The sequence below is a fragment of the Telmatherina bonti genome (assembly GCF_933228915.1).
Source record: "Telmatherina bonti genome assembly, chromosome: 8".
In the NCBI taxonomy this organism is placed as follows: Eukaryota; Metazoa; Chordata; class Actinopteri; order Atheriniformes; family Telmatherinidae; genus Telmatherina; species Telmatherina bonti.
The window spans coordinates 5,312,920-5,336,550 of NC_136626.1; the positions used below are offsets into that span (position 1 = coordinate 5,312,920).

The following is a 23,631-nucleotide window of genomic DNA, read 5'->3' on the forward strand; positions in this document are numbered from 1 at the left end:
AGCAGCTAGCAGCAGCTAGCTTCGGGTAAACCCCTTCACTCTACCCAGCAGCAGCTAGCTTCGGGTAAACCCCTTCACTTTACCCAGCAGCAGCTAGCAGCAGCTAGCTTCGGGTAAACCCCTTCACTTTACCCAGCAGCAGCTAGCAGCAGCTAGCTTCGGGTAAACTCCTTCACTTTACCCAGCAGCAGCTAGCAGCAGCTAGCAGCAGCTAGCTTCGGGTAAACCCCTTCACTCTACCCAGCAGCAGCTAGCAGCAGCTAGCTTCGGGTAAACCCCTTCACTTTACCCAGCAGCAGCTAGCAGCAGCTAGCTTCGGGTAAACCCCTTCACTTTACCCAGCAGCAGCTAGCAGCAGCTAGCTTCGGGTAAACTCCTTCACTTCACCCAGCAGCGGCTAGCAGCAGCAGCGGTGAAGCAGACACAGGAGTCTGCTGGAACTAGACAAGCTGCGCTTGAAGCAAAACTTTCACGGCTAAATAAACAGGCAGTTGCTAACAGCTAACTTCTTCTGTTCCCGATGCAGCCGAAGTGCTGCGTGTCTCTCTCTCTCCTCTCTCTAGCTCAACCACGCTGTTCTGTTAACACGGCGCGGTAAACTCCATGTCTACGCTTCGACAGAACTCCTGCAATAAATTTTTAGCAATATCATCATGTGAGACAGGTTTTGTCCAGTTGCCGACCACTGACCAATATGGACGAATCATTAAAAGTGAACAAGTGATTTCCAATGCCCCCCATAAACAACACCCCCCTTTTAAAATATGGCTCCCAGCGCCCTCTGGTGGTCTCTGAACTCCCCCTGGGGGCGGTACCGTCCGTTGAGAAGCACCACATTAGAAGTTTATCGTAAGAGAGGAACAGAAACTTTTTTTGCATTTGCTGTCAGCGACATGTTTGGAACGAACCGGATCAGAACCGGGCAGCGTGAGGGTGGGTCCTACCTGAGGCTGCGGGAGCGCGGTCTCATGGCGGGGGAGCGCCGGCCCTCCTCATCGGTGATGCTCTCGGAGCTGAAGTGTTTGGTGAGGAAGTGCAGCTCGTCGGCCGTTGGCTGGAAGGGCAGCTGGTGCAGCTTCTCCTGAGATGAACAGGAGGACTGTGAGAGGAGGAGCACAGAGGGAGCACAGATTACAACCAGCTACTGGGGGCTGGGGGGGGTCTGCCGCCAGGACCGTATAGGACTAGACTGGATCAGATCGGACCGGACCAGACTGAGTCGAACCGTCTTTCCACAAGTACTGCGCAGACCGCCGTCGTCTGAGCAAACAGACACCTGAACGATGCCGCTACAGGCCAGTAACTGGTACTAGTTACTGGCATGGTACCAGTTCGGTATCAGTTACTGGCCTGGTACCAGTTCGGTTCCACTTACTGGCCTTGTCCCAGTTTGGTACCAGTTACCGACCTGGTCCCAGTTCGGTTCCAGTTACTGGCCTGATACCAGTTTGGTACCAGTTACCGGCCTGGTCCCAGTTCGGTTCCAGTTACTGGCCTGATACCAGTTTGGTACCAGTTACCGGCCTGGTCCCAGTTCGGTTCCAGTTACTGGCCTGATACCAGTTTGGTACCAGTTACCGGCCTGGTCCCAGTTCGGTTCCACTTACTGGCCTTGTCCCAGTTTGGTTCCAGTTACCGGCCTGGTCCCAGTTTGGTTCCAGTTACCGGCCTGGTCCCAGTTTGGTTCCAGTTACCGGCCTGGTCCCAGTTTGGTTCCAGTTACCGGCCTGGTCCCAGTTTGGTTCCAGTTACCGGCCTGGTCCCAGTTTGGTTCCAGTTACCGGCCTGGTCCCAGTTTGGTTCCAGTTACCGGCCTGGTCCCAGTTTGGTTCCAGTTACCGGCCTGGTCCCAGTTTGGTTCCAGTTACCGGCCTTGTCCCTGTTTGGTATCAGTTACCGGCCTGGTCCCTGTTTGGTACCAGTTACCGGCCTGGTCCCTGTTTGGTTCCAGTTACCGGCCTTGTCCCTGTTTGGTACCAGTTACTGGCCTGGTCCCAGTTCGGTACCAGTTACCGGCCTGGTCCCAGTTTGGTTCCAGTTACCGGCCTGGTCCCAGTTTGGTACCAGTTACTGGCCTGGTCCCAGTTCGGTACCAGTTACCGGCCTGGTCCCAGTTTGGTTCCAGTTACCAGCCTGGTCCCAGTTTGGTTCCAGTTACCGGCCTGGTCCCAGTTTGGTACCAGTTACCGGCCTGGTCCCAGTTTGGTTCCAGTTACCGGCCTGGTCCCAGTTTGGTTCCAGTTACCGGCCTGGTCCCAGTTTGGTTCCAGTTACCGGCCTTGTCCCAGTTTGGTATCAGTTACCGGCCTGGTCCCAGTTCGGTACCAGTTACCGGCCTGGTCCCAGTTCGGTTCCAGTTACTGGCCTGGTACCAGTTTGGTTCCAGTTACCGGCCTGGTCCCAGTTCGGTTCCAGTTACTGGCCTGGTCCCTGTTTGGTATCAGTTACCGGCCTGGTCCCAGTTCGGTTCCAGTTACTGGCCTGGTACCAGTTCGGTTCCAGTTACCGGCCTGGTCCCAGTTCGGTTCCAGTTACTGGCCTGGTCCCTGTTTGGTATCAGTGACCGGCCTGGTCCCTGTTTGGTTCCAGTTACCGGCCTTGTCCCAGTTCGGTACCAGTTACCGGCCTGGTCCCAGTTTGGTTCCAGTTACCGGCCTTGTCCCTGTTTGGTATCAGTTACCGGCCTGGTCCCTGTTTGGTACCAGTTACCGGTCTTGTCCCAGTTTGGTACCAGTTACCGGCCTGGTCCCTGTTTGGTATCAGTGACCGGCCTGGTCCCTGTTCGGTACCAGTTACCGGCCTGGTCCCAGTTCGGTACCAGTTACCGGCCTGGTCCCAGTTCGGTACCAGTTACCGGCCTGGTCCCAGTTTGGTTCCAGTTACCGGCCTTGTCCCTGTTTGGTATCAGTTACCGGCCTGGTCCCTGTTTGGTACCAGTTACCGGTCTTGTCCCAGTTTGGTACCAGTTACCGGCCTGGTCCCTGTTTGGTATCAGTGACCGGCCTGGTCCCTGTTCGGTACCAGTTACCGGTCTTGTCCCAGTTCGGTACCAGTTACCGGCCTGGTCCCAGTTCGGTACCAGTTACCGGCCTTGTCCCAGTTTGGTTCCAGTTACCGGCCTTGTCCCTGTTTGGTATCAGTTACCGGCCTGGTCCCTGTTTGGTACCAGTTACCGGTCTTGTCCCAGTTTGGTACCAGTTACCGGCCTGGTCCCAGTTCGGTACCAGTTACCGGCCTGGTCCCAGTTTGGTTCCAGTTACCGGCCTTGTCCCTGTTTGGTATCAGTTACCGGCCTGGTCCCTGTTTGGTACCGGTTACTGGCCTAAAATGACGTGATAACGTGGTTCATCTGCTGATCGCATCTCTCCTTGTTTACCGCAACAGAAGCCTTCGCTAAGTCCCGCCCTGGAAGAGCCTCTGACCAATCATGCGTTAGCAACGGTAACTAAGGGCAACGGCTCTGGCAAGCTCTCTCTTATTCCTCGTGTCGTATGTTTATGTATGTTTACGCTCGGATCAATACAACCGTCGCTGTTCTGGCTTTTCTTCGTGCATTAACGTTAAAAACGAGGAGTTTCGGATCGGATGTGGAAGAATCACATGATCCAATCGTCCCTGAATGTTCACATCACCGGAAAGTTCAGATGTGAAACTCTTCTGGCTTTTAACGATGATGAGCAAATACAAACCACAACATAATGGTCTGATCTTTTGTTGGTAGCGTAAAGTCGCCGGTATCAGGGAGGGCGGATTGAACGTTGGCAGTGAAGATGCGTCGCCACAGTCTTTTCTGTCTTTTAGTTTGTTTAACATACTAATAATAACGTAGTAATATTCGTGTGTGATCCTAACAACAGCGAAGGAAGTGTTGCCATAGAAATGAGGGATGGGAGCAGGAAGGGAGAATTTCTAACGATAAAAGACATGAACATAAACTCGAGGAGGATATTTACCGAGACGGTGGAGCTGGGAGTGTTGGTTCCATATCCAGAGGAGGGTAAGGAGGCCAGAGACCAGCGTCTGCCATCCGTCCTGGAAACAAACAGAAACAGGAAGTCAGAGGAAGGAAACCGTTCACCTGGGACGATGTCACACCCAGCAAACGGCGAGGGAAGAGAGAAAGGAAAGGCCGTGTTCACCCTGATACATCTACTCCTCATCACACCTGCTGCTCTTCATCGCATCAGACCTGCCGCAGCAGGATGACTGGAGATCAATAAATAAATAAATAAATATGGATCCATCTGTTTTGGTTCGGATCGTTTTAACGAAGAGCATCAGACTGTTTGCTGCCCTTCGACCTTAAACACCCAGAAACTTCTTCATAGCGCTGAGGACAGCGTCTCCATGGCAACCATCAGGATGGAAGCGATGCTGCGATGTTGGGAGTCTGAACGTTGAGTCTGGATATGAAGCTCTGATCTATGAGCTTCAGGTTATCTCTTGGTTATTTGGTTTAACTAACCCAAACAGTGGAGATCTCGCCGAGTCTGGTTCACATCGGATCAGTTCATCACGGATCAGTTTAGGATTTAAACATAATCAAACCTATTTTTATATAAACGCATGTAAAGCTACAAATAGAAAGCTTGTTTAATTCTGCAAGAAGCAAACCTTATGGCTAGTGGACATTAGTAGCTAGCAAACCTTATGGCTAGTGGACATTAGCAGATACCAAACCTTATGGCTAGTGGGCGTTAGCGGCTAGCAAACCTTATGGCTAGTGGACATTAGCAGATAGCAAACCTTATGGCTAGTGGACATTAGTAGCTAGCAAACCTTATGGCTAGTGGACATTAGTAGCTAGCAAACCTTATGGCTAGTGGACATTAGCAGATAGCAAACCTTATGGCTAGTGGACATTAGCGGCTAGCAAACCTTATGGCTGGTGGACATTAACGGCAAGCAAACCTTATGGCTAGTGGGCGTTAGCGGCTAGCAAACCTTATGGCTAGTGGACATTAGCAGATAGCAAACCTTATGGCTAGTGGACATTAGTAGCTAGCAAACCTTATGGCTAGTGGACATTAGCAGATAGCAAACCTTATGGCTAGTGGACATTAGCGGCTAGCAAACCTTATGGCTGGTGGACATTAACGGCAAGCAAACCTTATGGCTAGTGGATGTTAGCGGCTAGCAGACCTAATTGTCTACAACAATAACAAAAACTGTAAAAAAAAAAAATTTTTTTTTTTAATTTTATTTTTTTTTACAGATTTTAGCTGAAAATATCTCATACAAAAATGTTTTATTAACCAAACATGTCAAAGTCCTGCAACTAATCATGTTTTTCTTTCATCATACGTGTTTTTCAAGTTTTAGGTTTTAATAATAAACTGCGGATTAAATTAATATTTGTAAAAGAGTGAATTATTTCTGGCTCGGTTGTCATGGAGATCCACCTCCAATAAAAGTGACCATGAAAAAGGCGATCTGAGTGAGGTTGAGATGCTGCCGGGGGGGTCACCGAGCGATATGTTTGTGGCGTGTTCAGCAGTAGAAGAAGAAGCTCAGCAGCGTGTGATGACGCCAGTTCAGTCATGCAGGAAGGAGGCGGCGAGGTCAAGCAGGAGGAGGTCTGAGGTCAAAACGGAGACGTTACCTGTCGGCTCGGTGTCCGTGACTGTGAGGGAGACACAACAGACCTGATCACTGATCGATAAACTTTTACCTGGTTTAAACACACAGCCGACTGACCGACCAATCAATCAATCAGTCAATAGATCGGCACGCCAAACACAATTCCTTTGTCATTTCTGCGGTACTGGTCTCCAGCCGGCAGTACTGGTCTCCAGCCGGCAGTACCGGCCCGTGCCACATGGTGGCGGTGTGGCGCCACTCTGTAGCTGCACGTCCGTGTTGGGACACTGATGGATTTCCGATGCAGATCAGGATTAATGCTTCTGCATCTCACATGTTGATGATGTTGTCATGGAAATGGCCGAGGGGCTGGATTCAGGAGCGGGCTGTTGCCACGGTAACAGCATCACAGCGGGGAGGGTTAAGAGGAATCCTTCAGAGTGAAGTCCAGATAAATTTTACGTTTTTAATCTCGTTGACGTAGACGCGTCTCCGTCCAGATGAGACTTTTATTAATTAATCCTCCGTTCAGTTGCTTCATCATCATCATCAGTTTCTCTTTTTTTTTTTTTTTTTAAACCTGTCCTGTCCAGCATCTCAGCATACAGAACAGCAATCTGCGTGCCGTATGTTTGCCAGACAGATTTGCTCACCATCATCATCATCAGTTTCTAATGCATCCATGTTAAAACCCCAAGAAGCTCATCTCCACGTCTGACCAGTCTGTCCTCATCGGCTGTCTGTCCTCATCGGCTGTCTGTCCTCATCGACTGTCTGTAGCTGTCTGTCCTCATCGGCTGTCTGTCCTCATCGGCTGTCTGTCCTCATCGACTGTCTGTCCTCATCGACTGTCTGTAGCTGTCTGTCCTCATCGGCTGTCTGTCCTCATCGACTGTCTGTAGCTGTCTGTCCTCATCGGCTGTCTGTCCTCATCGGCTGTCTGTCCTCATCGGCTGTCTGTAGCTGTCTGTCCTCATCGGCTGTCTGTCCTCATCGGCTGTCTGTAGCTGTCTGTCCTCATCGGCTGTCTGTCCTCATCGACTGTCTGTAGCTGTCTGTCCTCATCGACTGTCTGTAGCTGTCTGTCCTCATCGACTGTCTGTCCTCATCGGCTGTCTGTAGCTGTCTGTCCTCATCGGCTGTCTGTCCTCATCGACTGTCTGTAGCTGTCTGTCCTCATCGGCTGTCTGTCCTCATCGACTGTCTGTAGCTGTCTGTCCTCATCGGCTGTCTGTAGCTGTCTGTCCTCATCGGCTGTCTGTAGCTGTCTGTCCTCATCGGCTGTCTGTAGCTGTCAGTCCTCATCGGCTGTCTGTCCTCATCGACTGTCTGTAGCTGTCTGTCCTCATCGACTGTCTGTCCTCATCGGCTGTCTGTCCTCATCGACTGTCTGTAGCTGTCTGTCCTCATCGGCTGTCTGTAGCTGTCTGTCCTCATCGGCTGTCTGTCCTCATCGGCTGTCTGTAGCTGTCAGTCCTCATCGGCTGTCTGTCCTCATCGGCTGTCTGTCCTCATCGGCTGTCTGTAGCTGTCAGTCCTCATCGACTGTCTGTCCTCATCGGCTGTCTGTCCTCATCGGCTGTCTGTAGCTGTCTGTCCTCATCGGCTGTCTGTGGCTGTCTGTCCTCATCGGCTGTCTGTCCTCATCGACTGTCTGTCCTCATCGGCTGTCTGTCCTCATCGGCTGTCTGTCCTCATCGGCTGTCTGTAGCTGTCTGTCCTCGTCGACTGTCTGTCCTCGTCGACTGTCTGTCCTCATCGACTGTCTGTCCTCGTCGACTGTCTGTCCTCGTCGGCTGTCTGTCCTCGTCGACTGTCTGTCCTCGTCGACTGTCTGTCCTCATCGGCTGTCTGTAGCTGTCTGTCCTCGTCGACTGTCTGTCCTCGTCGACTGTCTGTCCTCATCGACTGTCTGTCCTCGTCGACTGTCTGTCCTCGTCGGCTGTCTGTCCTCGTCGGCTGTCTGTCCTCGTCGGCTGTCTGTCCTCGTCGACTGTCTGTCCTCGTCGGCTGTCTGTCCTCGTCGGCTGTCTGTCCTCGTCGACTGTCTGTCCTCGTCGGCTGTCTGTCCTCGTCGACTGTCTGTCCTCGTCGGCTGTCTGTCCTCGTCGGCTGTCTGTCCTCGTCGACTGTCTGTCCTCGTCGACTGTCTGTCCTCGTCGGCTGTCCTCGTCGGCTGTCTGTCCTCGTCGACTGTCTGTCCTCGTCGACTGTCTGTCCTCATCGACTGTCTGTCCTCGTCGACTGTCTGTCCTCATCGACTGTCTGTCCTCGTCGACTGTCTGTCCTCGTCGACTGTCTGTCCTCGTCGGCTGTCCTCGTCGGCTGTCTGTCCTCGTCGACTGTCTGTCCTCGTCGACTGTCTGTCCTCATCGACTGTCTGTCCTCATCGACTGTCTGTCCTCGTCGGCTGTCTGTCCTCATCGACTGTCTGTCCTCGTCGACTGTCTGTCCTCGTCGACTGTCTGTCCTCGTCGGCTGTCTGTCCTCGTCGGCTGTCTGTCCTCATCGGCTGTCTGTAGCTGTCTGTCCTCATCGACTGTCTGTCCTCGTCGGCTGTCTGTCCTCGTCGGCTGTCTGTCCTCGTCGACTGTCTGTCCTCGTCGGCTGTCTGTCCTCGTCGGCTGTCTGTCCTCATCGGCTGTCTGTCCTCATCGACTGTCTGTCCTCGTCGCCTGTCTGTCCTCGTCGGCTGTCTGTCCTCGTCGACTGTCTGTCCTCATCGGCTGTCTGTAGCTGTCTGTCCTCATCGGCTGTCTGTCCTCGTCGGCTGTCCTCGTCGGCTGTCTGTCCTCGTCGGCTGTCTGTCCTCATCGGCTGTCCTCGTCGGCTGTCTGTCCTCATCGGCTGTCTGTCCTCGTCGGCTGTCCTCGTCGGCTGTCTGTCCTCATCGGCTGTCTGTCCTCGTCGGCTGTCTGTCCTCATCGACTGTCTGTAGCTGTCTGTCCTCATCGACTGTCTGTAGCTGTCTGTCCTCATCGACTGTCTGTCCTCGTCGGCTGTCTGTCCTCGTCGACTGTCTGTCCTCGTCGGCTGTCTGTCCTCGTCGGCTGTCTGTCCTCATCGACTGTCTGTCCTCATCGGCTGTCTGTAGCTGTCTGTCCTCGTCGGCTGTCTGTCCTCGTCGGCTGTCCTCGTCGGCTGTCTGTCCTCGTCGGCTGTCTGTCCTCATCGACTGTCTGTCCTCATCGGCTGTCTGTAGCTGTCAGTCCTCGTCGGCTGTCTGTCCTCGTCGGCTGTCTGTCCTCGTCGGCTGTCTGTCCTCGTCGGCTGTCTGTCCTCGTCGGCTGTCTGTCCTCGTCGGCTGTCTTACCTGCGAGCTGGAACGAAGGAGAAGTGTGCGGCGGTGTTGGGGGAGAAGTTGCGAGGGCTGTCCAACGGGCTGGTCCCTGAAAGACCGAAAGGAGAGACCATCATCATCATCATCATCATCAGGTATCAGAAATCATAAACTGTATTTCAGAGAATCTTCGTCATATCAAACAAATCTGAATATGTCTGTCTCCATGGAAACGATGATGATGAAACAGTTTAGTCTGTTTTGACCTTCAACACATCGTTTCATCGTTTCTGACACGTTTCATGACTTTATGGTGGAAACTTTGCTCCAAACGTTGTCGCGGTAACCCGACACGTGTCTGCTGCCCCCTGGTGGGCCCATTCGGTTCTACAACAGTCTGACATCACATGTTAAACAGCACATGTATGTAAATTGTTTGTTAGATAAAACGGTCCGATGGGAAAGAAAATGGAATTTCCTGCTAGTTATTTCTCAGTTTCGGCAGGAAAGGGTTAAACGGGTCTGGTAGTTTATTTTAAGGCTGTGAAGGAACGGGTCTGCATGTGGTCGGGAAGCGTCCAGCTCTCCGGTCCAGGACTCCCAAACACGACCCGGTTGGCAGAAATCCTCATGTGATTCTATAAATCAGCAACAGATCAGGTCTGGACTGCTGTCCAGGTCCTTCCTGGTTCTGACGGGAGGACAGAGATCTGAAGAGATGAAGTGAACGCGTGTTTCAGCTTCATCATCAGCTCCAGAAGAGCAGTGGCTGCCTGGCAACCAGAAGGTCGGAGGTACGATTCCAGGTTTCAGCTGTCTGGAGCCGTTTTATTGACCTTAGATGAGGAAGAGTGTTTGTTTGGCATCATTCGGAGCTTGTATTCTGGTCTGACCAGGAACTCTAAATAAACAACTTTTATATTCAGTGTTTAAATAAAATTATTTTTATTCCTGATTGAATGAATTTTATTTAATCTGTTCTGCTTTCATCCTCTCAGCATCCAGATTCACTCCTTTTCCCAACAGGCTTCCATGTAAAGCGACCAGCTGTGTTTCTGTTGCCCCGGAAACTATGGAAAACCCAAATACTGTAAATACGAAAAACCTCCTACACCGTGAAGCCAAACGTCGCGTCCTGGGTGTAAACGTCGTATCATGTTGGTTTCCCAGCCTCGGGACGCTGCTGCCCAGCAGTAGCTCTAGAAATACAGGATAGATGTCACTGTAGACCTCTTCAAATTTGACCTTTTTCATCAAACATATGCAAACTGATATTCATTTGGTACAACTTTCAGTGCTACAGCATCAGCCTCTGGGAAGCTACAATGAAAACAAGGACATAATCTCCCAAATTTTGCATTGTTTTTGAAAAACGTCTACAATAAAACTATATGGCTCATGAGGCAGGCATAGCCAAGGTCCAGGACCAAAATAACTGATATATTTAGTCTGTTTAGACCTTGGAGAATGGGAATAATATCAGTTTGTATATGTTTGATGAAAAAGGTCAAATTTGAAGAGGTCTAATGTCACTGTGTCATGGAACACGTCTGGGACGCCGAGTTTTAAGGTTAGAAAGTTGCGTAATGCGTCTTTAAAACTGCAATAAAATAGGTATGTTGGATATTGTTCTACTAATAAATCAAATCAAACTTTATTCATCCTTGAGGGGAAATTCAAGGTTCAAATGATTTTACTTTTTTTTTATTTCCCAGAATAAAAAAAGAAAATAAGAAATTATTTCAGGCAACTAAGAAGACGTTAGCCTGGATGTCTTGGTTCCTCCTCGCAGAACTTCCGGCCAATTTATTGTCTGAAATGATTCCTAATCAGACACGTGGATCGTCAGCATTGTCGACAAAAATTGACAATAGAAATAGTCGACAATGAATTCCATTGTTGTGTTTTTCCAACTGAGTGAGGCATCTCACTTCATCATAATCTCTGCAGAGTCCCACGCATGCGGAACAGCGTCTCCACTGGGCGGTAACGTACACAGAAATGACGGCGTCCGAAACAACAACGCTACCAAAACGTCTTAAGTTTGGGGACATTTAAGCTTGGACAAAGCAAACTTAAAGATCTCCTGCTCGTTTGCAAAGCAGACCTTGCCCATCATGGCAGCATGTCCGTGATGCAGGAGAGTTTAAAGAGGAAGTTAGGCTAACTAGCAGACTGAGACACACATAAAACGTCTTGTCCGACTGACTAAAGCATTTTACAGTGGGGCTCCAAAGTTTGGGCACCCCTGGTAAAAATTTATTTTAAAGTGCCAAAAAGAAGCTAACAAAAGATGGAACATCTCCAAAAGGCGTCAAATTAAAGATTAGACATTCTCATAACACGTCAAAAGAAGTTCAATCTTATTTCCATCATTTTAACTTTTAAAATAACAGAAAACAAGAAATGGCCTCTGCAAAAGTTTGGGCACCCTGCATAGTCAGTACCTTCTATTCCCCCGTTTGGCAAGTATGACAGCTTGTAAACACTTTTCATAGCCAGCCAATAGTCTTTCAGATCTTGTTTGAGGTGTCTTCACCCATTCTTCCTTGCTAAAGTCTTCCAGATCTTTCAGATTCTAGGCCGTCTGTGACGCGCTGCTCTTTTAAGGTCTATCCATAGACTTTCAATTATGTTGAGGTCAGGAGATTATGAAGGCCATGGCAAAACCTTCAGTTCATGCCTCTTGATGTAATCCACCCTGGATTTAGAGGTGTTTTTAGGATCATTATCCATTTGTAGAACCATCCTCTCTTTAACTGCAGCTTTTTCACAGATGGCATTAGGTTAGCATCCCATTGAATCCATTTTTCCTTACAATACAATACAACCCCAAAGCATGACTGATCCACCCCCATGCTTAACAGTAGGATAGAGGCTCTTTTCATTAAATTATGTGCCCTTTCTTCTCCAAACGTACCTGTGCTCATTCCGGCCAAAAAGTTCAATTTTAACCTCATTAATCCACAGAACTTGTTTCCAAAAAGCATCAGGCTTGTCTGTATGTTCATTTGCAAACTTCAAATGCAGATTTTTGTGGTAAGGACGTAAAAAAGGGTTTCCTTCTGATGACTCGTCCATGAAGGCCATATTTGTACAAGTATAGTGGAAAAGTGCACCACGACTCCAGTATCAGCCAGATCTTCCTGGAGGGATCGTGCAGTCAAACTTGGGTTTTGACTTACTTTTCTTACAATCCTGTGAGCTGTTCTGTCTGATATTTTTCTTGGTCTTCCAGATTTTGCTTTAACTTCCACTGTTCCCAATGACCGCCATTTCTTGATTACATTCAGAACAGAGGATATTAGCATCTGAAAACGCTTTGCTATTTTCTTACACCCTTCTCCTGCTTTGTGAGCATCAACTATTTTCAGTTTCAGTGTTCTTGACAGCTGCTTAGAGGAACCCATGGTGCCGATTGTTGAGGCAAGGTCAGATGAGTCTGGGCATTTAAAACCTTTGAGATTGACATCACCTGGTCTTTCCAGACACTAACTGTAAACAATCCAGGACACAGTCAGGTCTCTGTTGTCAAATTGGGGGCGTACTAACTCTGCAGGGTGCCCAAACTTTTACAGGCACCATGTTTTGTTTTCTGTTATTTTGAAGGTTTAAATGAAGGAAATAGGATGTAACTTTTTTTTGACATGTTAGAAGAATGTCTAATCTGTAATTTGATGCCTTTTTGAGATTTTCCATCTTTTTAAAGCTCCTTATTTGCACATAAAAATAATTTTTTACCAGGGGTGCCCAAACTTTGGAGCCCCACTGTACATTAAATACCTGCAGTGTGAAGAAGAGCCACCATGGAGCCTTTCAGCAGAGGATGGAGACGCTGTAACAGGCGACCGCCCTCAGGGTCAGTCTGGAGATGCTGATCTGCGATATGAAGCTGCTTATTTCATTCAGTTTGTTTGGAAAACTCTAAATTCTTTATTTCAAGCTATAAATGTCATTAAATCCATCAGATTTCAGATTGTTGGGATTGTAAAGTTCTCTTGCAAAACTGTGCTGCTGACCACTGAATGATAATGCTTTTTGTTTTACTGTTTTACTGCGGCTAATGTGCCTCTAGAGTAAAGGAGTTTACTTGGTTTTATTATTTATAAAAACATTTCTCTATCCTTATAAAATGGGGATTTATTTATTGTTGGATTTATGTCTATACTGATCGCACTGTTCCTGTCAGATGGTTTTACAATGCAGGAAATTTTTGTTTGCTTTTTAAGTTGATAAAAAGAGTTTTTTTTTTAATTGAAGTACCATCTTTCTTCTGTTTATTATCATTTACCACATAATTAAAGCAAAATCATGCTAAATTAAAAAAACCAAAAAATTATACGATTAGTAAACTAATCGTTTCAATAGTTGGTGACAAGTCGACTGTTGAAATAGTTGTTAGTTGCAGCTCTACACGCTGACGAGTCCACATACAGGCTTCTAATGCAGGAACCATAGACTGTGTATAAAAGATGGGCGGAGCCTCTGTGACGTCACCCGTAGGTTTCTGAGGAGCTGAATTGAAGCTCGGTGGGCGGTTCCTACCATCACCATCTTGGCAGGGGCATGCGTGTCGTCTCTCCCGGAAAACACAAATATGGGCAAAGAGGTGGAGCTGAGAGGGGGGCTGTGAGCGTCATGGTGGATGATTGACATCGAGCGAACTCCGAGCTTTCTGTAGCTAAGAGCTAACCGAGCTAACCCGGAGATAACAGGAGCTAACCAGCTAACAGAAGTAAGCGGGCTAAAGCTAAGTCACGTTGTTAACCGGCTAAAAACCGCGGGTGTTCTGTTCTCCAGGTTTAGAAGGTTAGTTCTGGTCCAAGTCCAGGTTTAGGAGGTCAGGGGGCTAATGGAGCGCAGGTAGCTCATGTTTCTAAAATGGTCTTGATGTAAAAGTGACAAATCTTTTACAAATGAAATTAAAGCTTAAAGTATCCAGATTCCTGCTGGAACATGAAGATGAAAAATATTTGTGAAATAATGTGTAATCTAACGTGATCTTTCTGAGAACGTTCAGGTCTTCATCGTTCTTTCTGTCCGGTTTTAATGTAACACTGATCCTCAGTCGGATCGTCCACATCAACTCCTGAATGCGACTTTTCCCACAAACAGCTTGCTGCGAGTTGTCAGCTGGCAGGGTGACTCCGCCCACCCAGCCGCCCCTCCCACCTGCCTTCCTCGCCCACCTGGCCCCCCACCCACCCAAGAACAACTTCCGGCTGTAACTGGGAGGAAACCAGTAGACGTCTTTCATCATTACTGGAGCAAAGACAAGCTGGGTTTGGTGATGGAACACCGAGCCGCCAGTCATCAGCTGACATCCGCTGCGTTTACGTTCACTCTACTAAACCCGGTTCTTAGAACCGCCAACATCTGCAGAGGGTTGACGCAGCCAGGCGGTTAACGCCAAGGAGGAAAGACCTCAGCTGGACCGAGACGATCTGGCGAGACCTTCGGAGTGCTGAAGCGGCGCTGGGAAGACGGTTAGAGGAGGAGCAGAAGATCCGATAAAGCTCAGAAGAAGATGGCGGCTGGAGATGTTTAAACGCTGCGGAGAAGACAGCGGTGATGTGATGAAGATGAGAAACAGGGTTAAACGGAAGGCGACTCTTCAGACACTCCGTCATCTCCTGAAGGTCCGAGATCAGACCACAGAGTCCAGGTTCTGGACTTATTTAGTCCCCAACACGTCCCAGCTGCATCATTAACCCTTTCAACTCCAACTTCGCTGCCTTTTTTGGTCCATTTTTGTTTCAGTACGTAGAAGTTCAACCAATAACACAAAGTGTCTGTTCGTACTTTATCACTAACAGAAGTTTGTAGAAATAAAACATAGATCAGCAGCGACCATGACGTTTCTCATCTGCTCATCATTCTCCCAACGTCACAGGAAGTGTGTGTGTGTGTGTGTGTGAAGGGGTTACCTGTGTGTCCATGCAGAGGTGAGTGTGGTCGCGGCAGGGTGGGGGAGGTGCTGGACGTCACGATCAGGCTCTTCCTGTTACTCGCTCGACAGCTGTGGATAAAACGGATTCATGTGGGTGAGTTGGTGTTTACGTCTCACAGCAGCGTCCATCACACACACACACACACACACTTCCACATATGTCCACTCCAAGCAGCCGGTGGAAACGTCCCACTTCATCCCAACATACTCTGAACAGCGACTACAGGAAGCAGGTCGCACTTTGCAGCAAGAAGCCGAGGTTGCCATAGCGACTGGAGGTGATGCTTTTTGGTCCAAACGGGTCGGATCAGAACATTAGCGACAGGATTTGTGTTTGTTTGAGTCCAGCAGGTCAGAGTTCATTATGAAACAGAAACAACTCCCTCCGACTGAAGCGAACAAACAAACAGGAAGCTTCCTGACAGAAGCAGCTGATTGGCCCGTCTGCAGGCAGTAACTACAATGTCTGGATGATCACATGACCTTCAGGAAGTGTTACAGCTGGTCTAATTGTGTTGGTTGTGTCCGATCTTTTAGTCTTGGAGGTCTAGACTTGCACCTCTAAAGCAGTTGTGTGGAAACTGGACCAGTTGGGCGACCACCGCCCCTCCTGCAGTTCTCGTTTGTTAGATTAGCTCGCGGTGCTGCTTCTGGTTGTACTTCTGCGTTTTCTTTCAGCAGTCGGCCAGGTTTGGTTTCTTTATGTGGAACCTGAATCTGTCGTCCGTGAGTGAATTCCACCAGCCACTTGGGATAAAAAACTTTGTAACTCCTCCCAACATCTGGACATCTTTATTCTATAAAACCTCCATTTCCCTAGCCGGGATGGCTCATCGATGGGGGCTTGTCCGGGATACTGATGCCCATGCCACCTCTGCCTGCAACATCCCAACGCCGTGTTTTGCCGGTATTTCAGCTGTTTCAGTGCCATTCCCTGCATAAATAATCTTTTAAATTATTGCTGTTTATTTTTCTTAAGAGTTTCTTTTTTTTTTTTGTTTTTGGAGATTGTTTGCGTGTGTACTTGTGTGTATTTGCTGTGTTTTTCCATATTTTTGTGCTTTACTTATTCCTTGCACTGCTGAACATTTTTTAGGTTCATTTTGAAGAAATCTCCTGATATATCTGTACATTTTAGAGATTATTGTGATGGAAGGTAAACACACCCTGGATGTGTCAGGAGGGTTTTATTTTACCACCACAGGTGAGAAGAGTCTCAGCATGCAGACATTTAACCTGGAAGATGAAAACTGGAAACCAAACTATTAGAAGATGTGAAATATGGAGAATTTCTTGGAATCTCAGAAAGTTGCTTGAACTGTTGAAGATAAAGAGGATCAACGTGTCAATGTGGAGACTAGATGGCGTTCATGTGTTCAGTCTGCCATCTGCCACGGCGGCGTGGGGTCTGTGCGCGCACATACACAGAGCAGCCCGTTGCACTTCATCTCGGGGGGCGTGTTCCAGGTGAAGTGTGTGTTCCGGGTGAAGTGTGTGTTACGGGTGTGTTTGTGGCCTGATTCCAGACTTCTGAAATATTCATGGCAATCTGGCAGAGGGTGGAAAGTGTGGTTTGTCCTGATGGTGAAGGAAAAGCTTCATGTGATGAATGGTTTCATGTCTGTGCTATCTGGTGTGTGTGTGTGTGTGTGCTATTACGAGCTGTTTGGTTTAAAGACTACTTCACGTGGCTAACACAGTAAATGCAGATGAAGGAGAGAAAAGAGGAAAAAGCTAATTAACGTGGAACAACAGGAGAGAACAGAGAGGTGAAACCGGCGCCCCACAGAGAACGCCGACTGTCGGGTCGCCGCTCGCCCCACTGATGCTAACGGGCTAATCAACACAGGCATGCTCATAAATATTCATGAAGGTCTGAGCCGATCCGGGCACCATGTGCACCTGCCAAACGTTGGGGGGGGAGGGGGGGGACATCTGTGTGATGCAGACAGCGGTGAAAAAGGAAAATGGAGGAAACATGGAGGCGACTCTCTGTCCTGCAGGCGTTTTGGATCCTCGCTGGGAAACATGAATCCATTAAGCAGAACTGACTGAAGCATGCGTGTGCACGTGCACATGCGTGTGTTCGCATGCTTCCCAAAGCAGGAAGAACGTCTGAGAAAAGCCTAAACCTCTTGTTTCCACCCTCCTGGCTCAGAGCTGGGCAGGGTCTGCATTGCCACGGCAACATGACGGCACGGCTGAACATCACGCTGAGCAGGTTGGCGGAGCGTTTGACAACTAACCAGGTTAACTGTTAACAGGTTAGCAACATGGTGGAGATTAATGTAAACAACCGCAGCGTTCCTGTGTGTCTGTAAACAAACGTCCTCCTCAGGCGAAACACAGTGGTTCCTCTGAAGGCGTCGCCACAGAGAGTCCTCCGCTGGCAAAGAAACGGTTGCAAACGGCTAACCAGACAGGAAGTCTGTCTGGATGCTGTTGTCATAGTAACAGCGTGGCATCAGAGACGTGTTCTGATTAAACATTACTAGGACGGATTCCTGCTGGAGGAAACACGGACCCAGCAAGGCCGGCGTCCGGTAAAAACCAGCCTGCTTGTCTGATTGGTTCTCATTGTGTCACTCCTCCTGGATCTCAGGGTCCACGATGTGTTGGCGGCTCTCTGAAACCCCCCCAACGCCATCTTTTATACTGTCAGCAGGGTGTAACGGTGATGGTCATGTGACCCTCCAGCTGGTCTACGGAGGTTTTCCAACGTTTCAATCCGTCCAGGAGGTTTACAATCCAGACAAACGTCCAATCAAAGAGCTTAACCTGGCAGTAACGTCCAATCAGAGAGCTTAACCTGACGGTAACGTCCAATCAGAGAGCTTAACCTGACGGTAACGTCCAATCAGAGAGCTTAACCTGACGGTAACGTCCAATCAGAGAGCTTAACCTGACAGTAACATCCAATCAGAGAGCTTAACCTGACGGTAACGTCCAATCAGAGAGCAGACAACGAGGAGAAGCATCGTCTTCATCGTTTCTTCATCATCAGGAAGAGAAACATCTGAACGAGGTTTAAATGTCGTTTAAACCAGATGGAAGGAAACCAGCAGCAGAACTCAGGACCAGTAAGACCAGCTCCACACGAATCCTGTTCCAGACTCATCATGTGGTCTGACGAGTCCAGGTCCAGCCTGTTCCAGACTCATGTGGTCTGAGGAGTCCAGGTCCAGCCTGTTCCAGATGATGGAGCATCAGGGGAGGAGGAGATACGTTCAGGTCTACAGTCAGGTCTAGGGTCAGGTCTAGGTTCAGGTCTAGGTTCAGGTCTACGGTCAGGTCTACGGTCAGGTCTAGGGTCAGGTCTAGGTTCAGGTCTACGGTCAGGTCTACGGTCAGGTCTAGGTTCAGGTCTAGGGTCAGGTCTAGGTTCAGGTCTACAGTCAGGTCTAGGGTCAGGTCTAGGTTCAGGTCTACAGTCAGGTCTAGGTTCAGGTCTACAGTCAGGTCTAGGGTCAGGTCTACGTTCAGGTCTACGGTCAGGTCTAGGGTCAGGTCTAGGTTCAGGTCTAGGTTCAGGTCTACGGTCAGGTCTAGGGTCAGGTCTAGGTTCAGGTCTAGGTTCAGGTCTACGGTCAGGTCTACGGTCAGGTCTAGGGTCAGGTCTAGGGTCAGGTGTAGGTTCAGGTCTAGGTTCAGGTCTAGGTTCAGGTCTACAGTCAGGTCTAGGTTCAGGTCTAGGGTCAGGTCTAGGTTCAGGTCTACAGTCAGGTCTAGGTTCAGGTCTAGGGTCAGGTCTAGGTTCAGGTCTACAGTCAGGTCTAGGTTCAGGTCTACAGTCAGGTCTAGGGTCAGGTCTACGGTCAGGTCTAGGTTCAGGTCTACGGTCAGGTCTAGGGTCAGGTCTAGGTTCAGGTCTACGGTCAGGTCTACGGTCAGGTCTAGGGTCAGGTCTACGGTCAGGTCTAGGGTCAGGTCTAGGTTCAGGTCTAGGGTCAGGTCTAGGTTCAGGTCTACAGTCAGGTCTAGGTTCAGGTCTACGGTCAGGTCTAGGGTCAGGTCTAGGTTCAGGTCTTCGGTCAGGTCTAGGGTCAGGTCTAGGTTCAGGTCTAGGTTCAGGTCTACGGTCAGGTCTAGGTTCAGGTCTAGGGTCAGGTCTAGGTTCAGGTCTACAGTCAGGTCTAGGTTCAGGTCTACGTTCAGGTCTAGGTTCAGGTCTACGGTCAGGTCTAGGGTCAGGTCTAGGGTCAGGTCTAGGTTCAGGTCTACAGTCAGGTCTAGGGTCAGGTCTACAGTCAGGTCTAGGGTCAGGTCTACAGTCAGGTCTAGGTTCAGGTCTACAGTCAGGTCTAGGTTCAGGTCTACAGTCAGGTCTAGGGTCAGGTCTAGGTTCAGGTCTACAGTCAGGTCTAGGTTCAGGTCTTCGGTCAGGTCTAGGTTCAGGTCTTCGGTCAGGTCTAGGTTCAGGTCTTCGGTCAGGTCTAGGGTCAGGTCTAGGTTCAGGTCTTCGGTCAGGTCTAGGGTCAGGTCTAGGTTCAGGTCTAGGTTCAGGTCTAGGTTCAGGTCTTCGGTCAGGTCTAGGTTCAGGTCTAGGGTCAGGTCTAGGTTCAGGTCTTCGGTCAGGTCTAGGGTCAGGTCTAGGTTCAGGTCTAGGTTCAGGTCTACAGTCAGGTCTAGGTTCAGGTCTAGGTTCAGGTCTAGGTTCAGGTCTTCGGTCAGGTCTAGGGTCAGGTCTTCGGTCAGGTCTAGGGTCAGGTCTTCGGTCAGGTCTACGGTCAGGTCTTCGGTCAGGTCTTCGGTCAGGTCTAGGGTCAGGTCTAGGGTCAGGTCTAGGTTCAGGTCTAGGTTCAGGTCTAGGTTCAGGTCTTCGGTCAGGTCTTCGGTCAGGTCTAGGGTCAGGTCTAGGTTCAGGTCTACAGGAACTAATGGAGAATCCTGCTGTACCTGAAGGTGACAGATGTCGACCAGAGTCGAGTCTGTTGGGTAAAAAACCGGTAAAATCCGGAGTCGGGAAGGTCGCAGATGTGGGAACGCTCGGAGCTGGATCTAAACCCAAACAGAACCCCCCCGACCCCGCCAGAGCTCGTTGCTATGCAGGCATCACGACCCGGCGACCGCACCAACCCCCGCTAAGACCAACGCTGCCACCGGAGCACAGAAGAAGAAATCTGCCGCCGTGTTATGAGAGGGAGGGGCGGAAACCAGCACTTCATGGATGAAGTGGAGGAAGCAGGGAGAGGATGAGGAAGAGGAGGAAGCAGGGAGAGGATGAGGAAGAGGAGGAAGCAGGGAGAGGATGAGGAAGAGGAGGATGGACAGCGAAGCCTGGAACTGCATCACAACACTGGAGATCCGATAAAACCTCCAGCTCAGGAATTTCCGTCGACACGCGGGTCACAAAGAGATTCCCGCCTCCCATCAGAGCCCAGCCGACCTTCATGATGGAGCTGCTCCCGCTGAGAGGAGGAGGAGCAGGAGGAGGAGGAGGAGGAGAGGAATGAAAAGGAGGAATGTGCGGTACCTCTCGGAGCGTCGCAGCCGGCTCCGCTCAGGAAGGGAGAAATTGGAGAGAACCGTCCAGGAGTCCGACATGCTAACGCTGGAGCATCGCTACGACAACCAGCTGTCTTCCACCTGTCACCACGGCGACAACCAGCATGTGAGAGCTGCTGCTGCTCCTCCTCCTCCTCCTCCTCCTCCTCCTCCTCCTCCAGCCGATGGAAGCTGCCTCAGACTGAGCGAGCAGCAGCTCCCTCCTCCGTGTCGGCTGACAGGCAGGAACATCAGGATGACCTTCGCCTCCCGGTTCTGAGACCCAGAACCGTTCAGCTGGTGAGGCAACAGCGCCACCTTGCTGCTGATCCATGCAGCTTTTCTGGCACCTGTAGCGGGAATGGGAGGTGTTGGGTTGATGTAACATCTGTCCCACAGAGACGCTGGAGCCGGGACACGTTTAGGGTATTTATTTCATTCATCAGCGCCGCCGGGATACGGACCGACGTCCAGACGGCGCGGATACGGACCGGCGTCCAGACGGCGCGGATACGGACCGACGTCCAGACGGCGCGGATACGGACCCGACGTCCAGACGGCGCGGATACGGACCGGCGTCCAGACGGCGCGGATACGGACCCGGCGTCCAGACGGCGCGGATACGGACCGGCGTCCAGACGGCGCGGATACGGACCGGCGTCCAGACGGCGCGGATACGGACCCGGCGTCCAGACGGCGCGGATACGGACCCGACGTCCAGACGGCGCGGATACGGACCCGACGTCCAGACGGCGCGGATACGGACCGCCGTCCAGACGGCGCGGATACGGACCGCCGTCCAGACGGCGCGGATACGGACCGCCGTCCAGACGGCGCGGATACGGACCGCCGTCCAGACGGCGCGGATACGGACCGGCGTCCAGACGGCGCGGATACGGACCGGCGTCCAGACGGCGCGGATACGGACCGGCGTCCAGACGGCGCGGATACGGACCGGCGTCCAGACGGCGCGGATACGGACCGGCGTCCAGACGGCGCGGATACGGACCGCCGTCCAGACGGCGCGGATACGGACCGGCGTCCAGACGGCGCGGATACGGACCGGCGTCCAGACGGCGCGGATACGGACCGACGTCCAGACGGCGCGGATACGGACCCGGCGTCCAGACGGCGCGGATACGGACCCGGCGTCCAGACGGCGCGGATACGGACCGGCGTCCAGACGGCGCGGATACGGACCGGCGTCCAGACGGCGCGGATACGGACCCGACGTCCAGACGGCGCGGATACGGACCGGCGTCCAGACGGCGCGGATACGGACCCGACGTCCAGACGGCGCGGATACGGACCGGCGTCCAGACGGCGCGGATACGGACCGGCGTCCAGACGGCGCGGATACGGACCGGCGTCCAGACGGCGCGGATACGGACCCGACGTCCAGACGGCGCGGATACGGACCCGGCGTCCAGACGGCGCGGATACGGACCCGACGTCCAGACGGCGCGGATACGGACCCGACGTCCAGACGGCGCGGATACGGACCGGCGTCCAGACGGCGCGGATACGGACCCGACGTCCAGACGGCGCGGATACGGACCCGACGTCCAGACGGCGCGGATACGGACCCGGACGGAAAATAAACGGCAGTGATGATAAAAACACAAAACGTTGAAGCAAAATGCAGAAACGCTCAACAGAAACTACGGCTCCTCAGCTGCCAAACATCTGCCCAGGTGAAGGTGAACCTTTTAAAAGCTGTGTGCCAGCCTCACACACACACACACACACACACACACACACACACACACACACACACACACACACACACACACACACACACACACACACACACACACACACACACACACAGCGCTCCTCCTAATACATGGAGTTAATCACAGCCTCGACGCTAACAGCAGCTTTCCTTCCTGCTTCTGGCTGCAGAACCCTGTGATGGAGGACTGCGCCTCCGGAACACCACGCCGGACACCGTACCAGAACTCCGTGCAGGAACACGTTTCCAGAACCTCGTACTGGACCCCATACTGGACACCGTACCAGAACTCCGTGCAGGAACACGTTTCCAGAACCTCGTACTGGACCCCATACTGGACACCGTACCAGAACTCCGTGCAGGAACACGTTTCCAGAACCTCGTACTGGACCCCATACTGGACACCGTACCAGAACTCCGTGCAGGAACACGTTTCCAGAACCTCGTACTGGACCCCATACTGGACACCGGACCAGAACTCCATGCAGGAACACGTTTCCAGAACCTCGTACTGGACCCCATACTGGACACCGTACCAGAACTCCGTGCAGGAACACGTTTCCAGAACCTCGTACTGGACCCCATACTGGACACCGTACCAGAACTCCGTGCCGGACGTCCCAGTCAGGCAGGACGGCGGCAGATTCCCGCTCGCCGTCATACCGCCACACTAAAAATGGAACCAAACCCACAAGCCGACAGGCGTGTCATTAGGTCACACGGCGTGGGTCTTACCTCCAGAGAAAGGGGTTTCCTCGCTGGCAAACAGGGGCTGACAGAGGGCCGTCTGAGAGGGAGGGGAAGGAGGAGGAAGAGGAGGGACAGAGGGAGACTACGGGGGGCTGACTGGCAGAAGGACAGAAGGAAGTAGGGGACAGCAGGTGCTGGAGGAGGCTGCTGTTGCTGTGGCAACGCAGCTGAGTCGGCGACCAGATTCTGCCAAGAGAGGAGGGAAGGAAGGAAGGATGAAGAGACGGATGATGATGATGATGCTGGAGCAGAAAAATCTGATTGTTCCCATTAAACACGACATAAAAGTTCAGCTCATCTGGTTTATTTCTCCAGTTTAAACTGGTGCAGCAACTGTGTGTGTGTGTGTGTGTGTGTGTGTGTGTGTGTGTGTGTGTGTGTGTGTGTGTGTGTGTGTGTGGTGGCCTTCCAACATGGCGGCGTCCCCCATGACAAGGAAGAGAAACAGCAAACTAACCATCGCAGAAAGACAGAAAGAAGATCAGAAAATAAATCTGAAAGTAAAAAAAGACATTTCTGTGTTTCTGTCTGCAGAATCTGATTCATGTGTTTACATGTTGTTTAAGTTAGCATGTTTATTTACACATTTTTGTTTACATGTTCATGTTTGTTCACATGTTGTTTAAGTTAGCATGTTTATTTACACATCTTTATTTACATGTTTGTTTACACACTTATGTTTACATTTCTGTTGACGTGTTCATGCTGACATGTTTTTAATGGCTAATGTTTACATGTTTGTTTAAGTTTACCATGTTTATTTACACATTTATGTTTACACGTTCATGTTCACGTGTGTTTACATGTTTACGGTTACATGCTTGTGTTTACCCATTTATGTTTTTCATGTAT

At 50.8% G+C, this 23,631-nt stretch overlaps 1 protein-coding gene across 1 annotated transcript in view; it reads right to left on the reverse strand.

The window, feature by feature from the left end:
• The window catches only part of mast2 (microtubule associated serine/threonine kinase 2), a 76,485-nt gene that overhangs the window by 46,251 nt on the left and 6,603 nt on the right, over window positions 1-23,631 (reverse strand). The window contains 6 exon segments of the mRNA XM_079244810.1: window positions 945-1,099; window positions 3,954-4,032; window positions 5,603-5,623; window positions 8,894-8,969; window positions 14,788-14,879; window positions 22,765-22,965. Of these exon segments, the coding sequence (XP_079100936.1) occupies window positions 945-1,099; window positions 3,954-4,032; window positions 5,603-5,623; window positions 8,894-8,969; window positions 14,788-14,879; window positions 22,765-22,965 (624 nt within the window).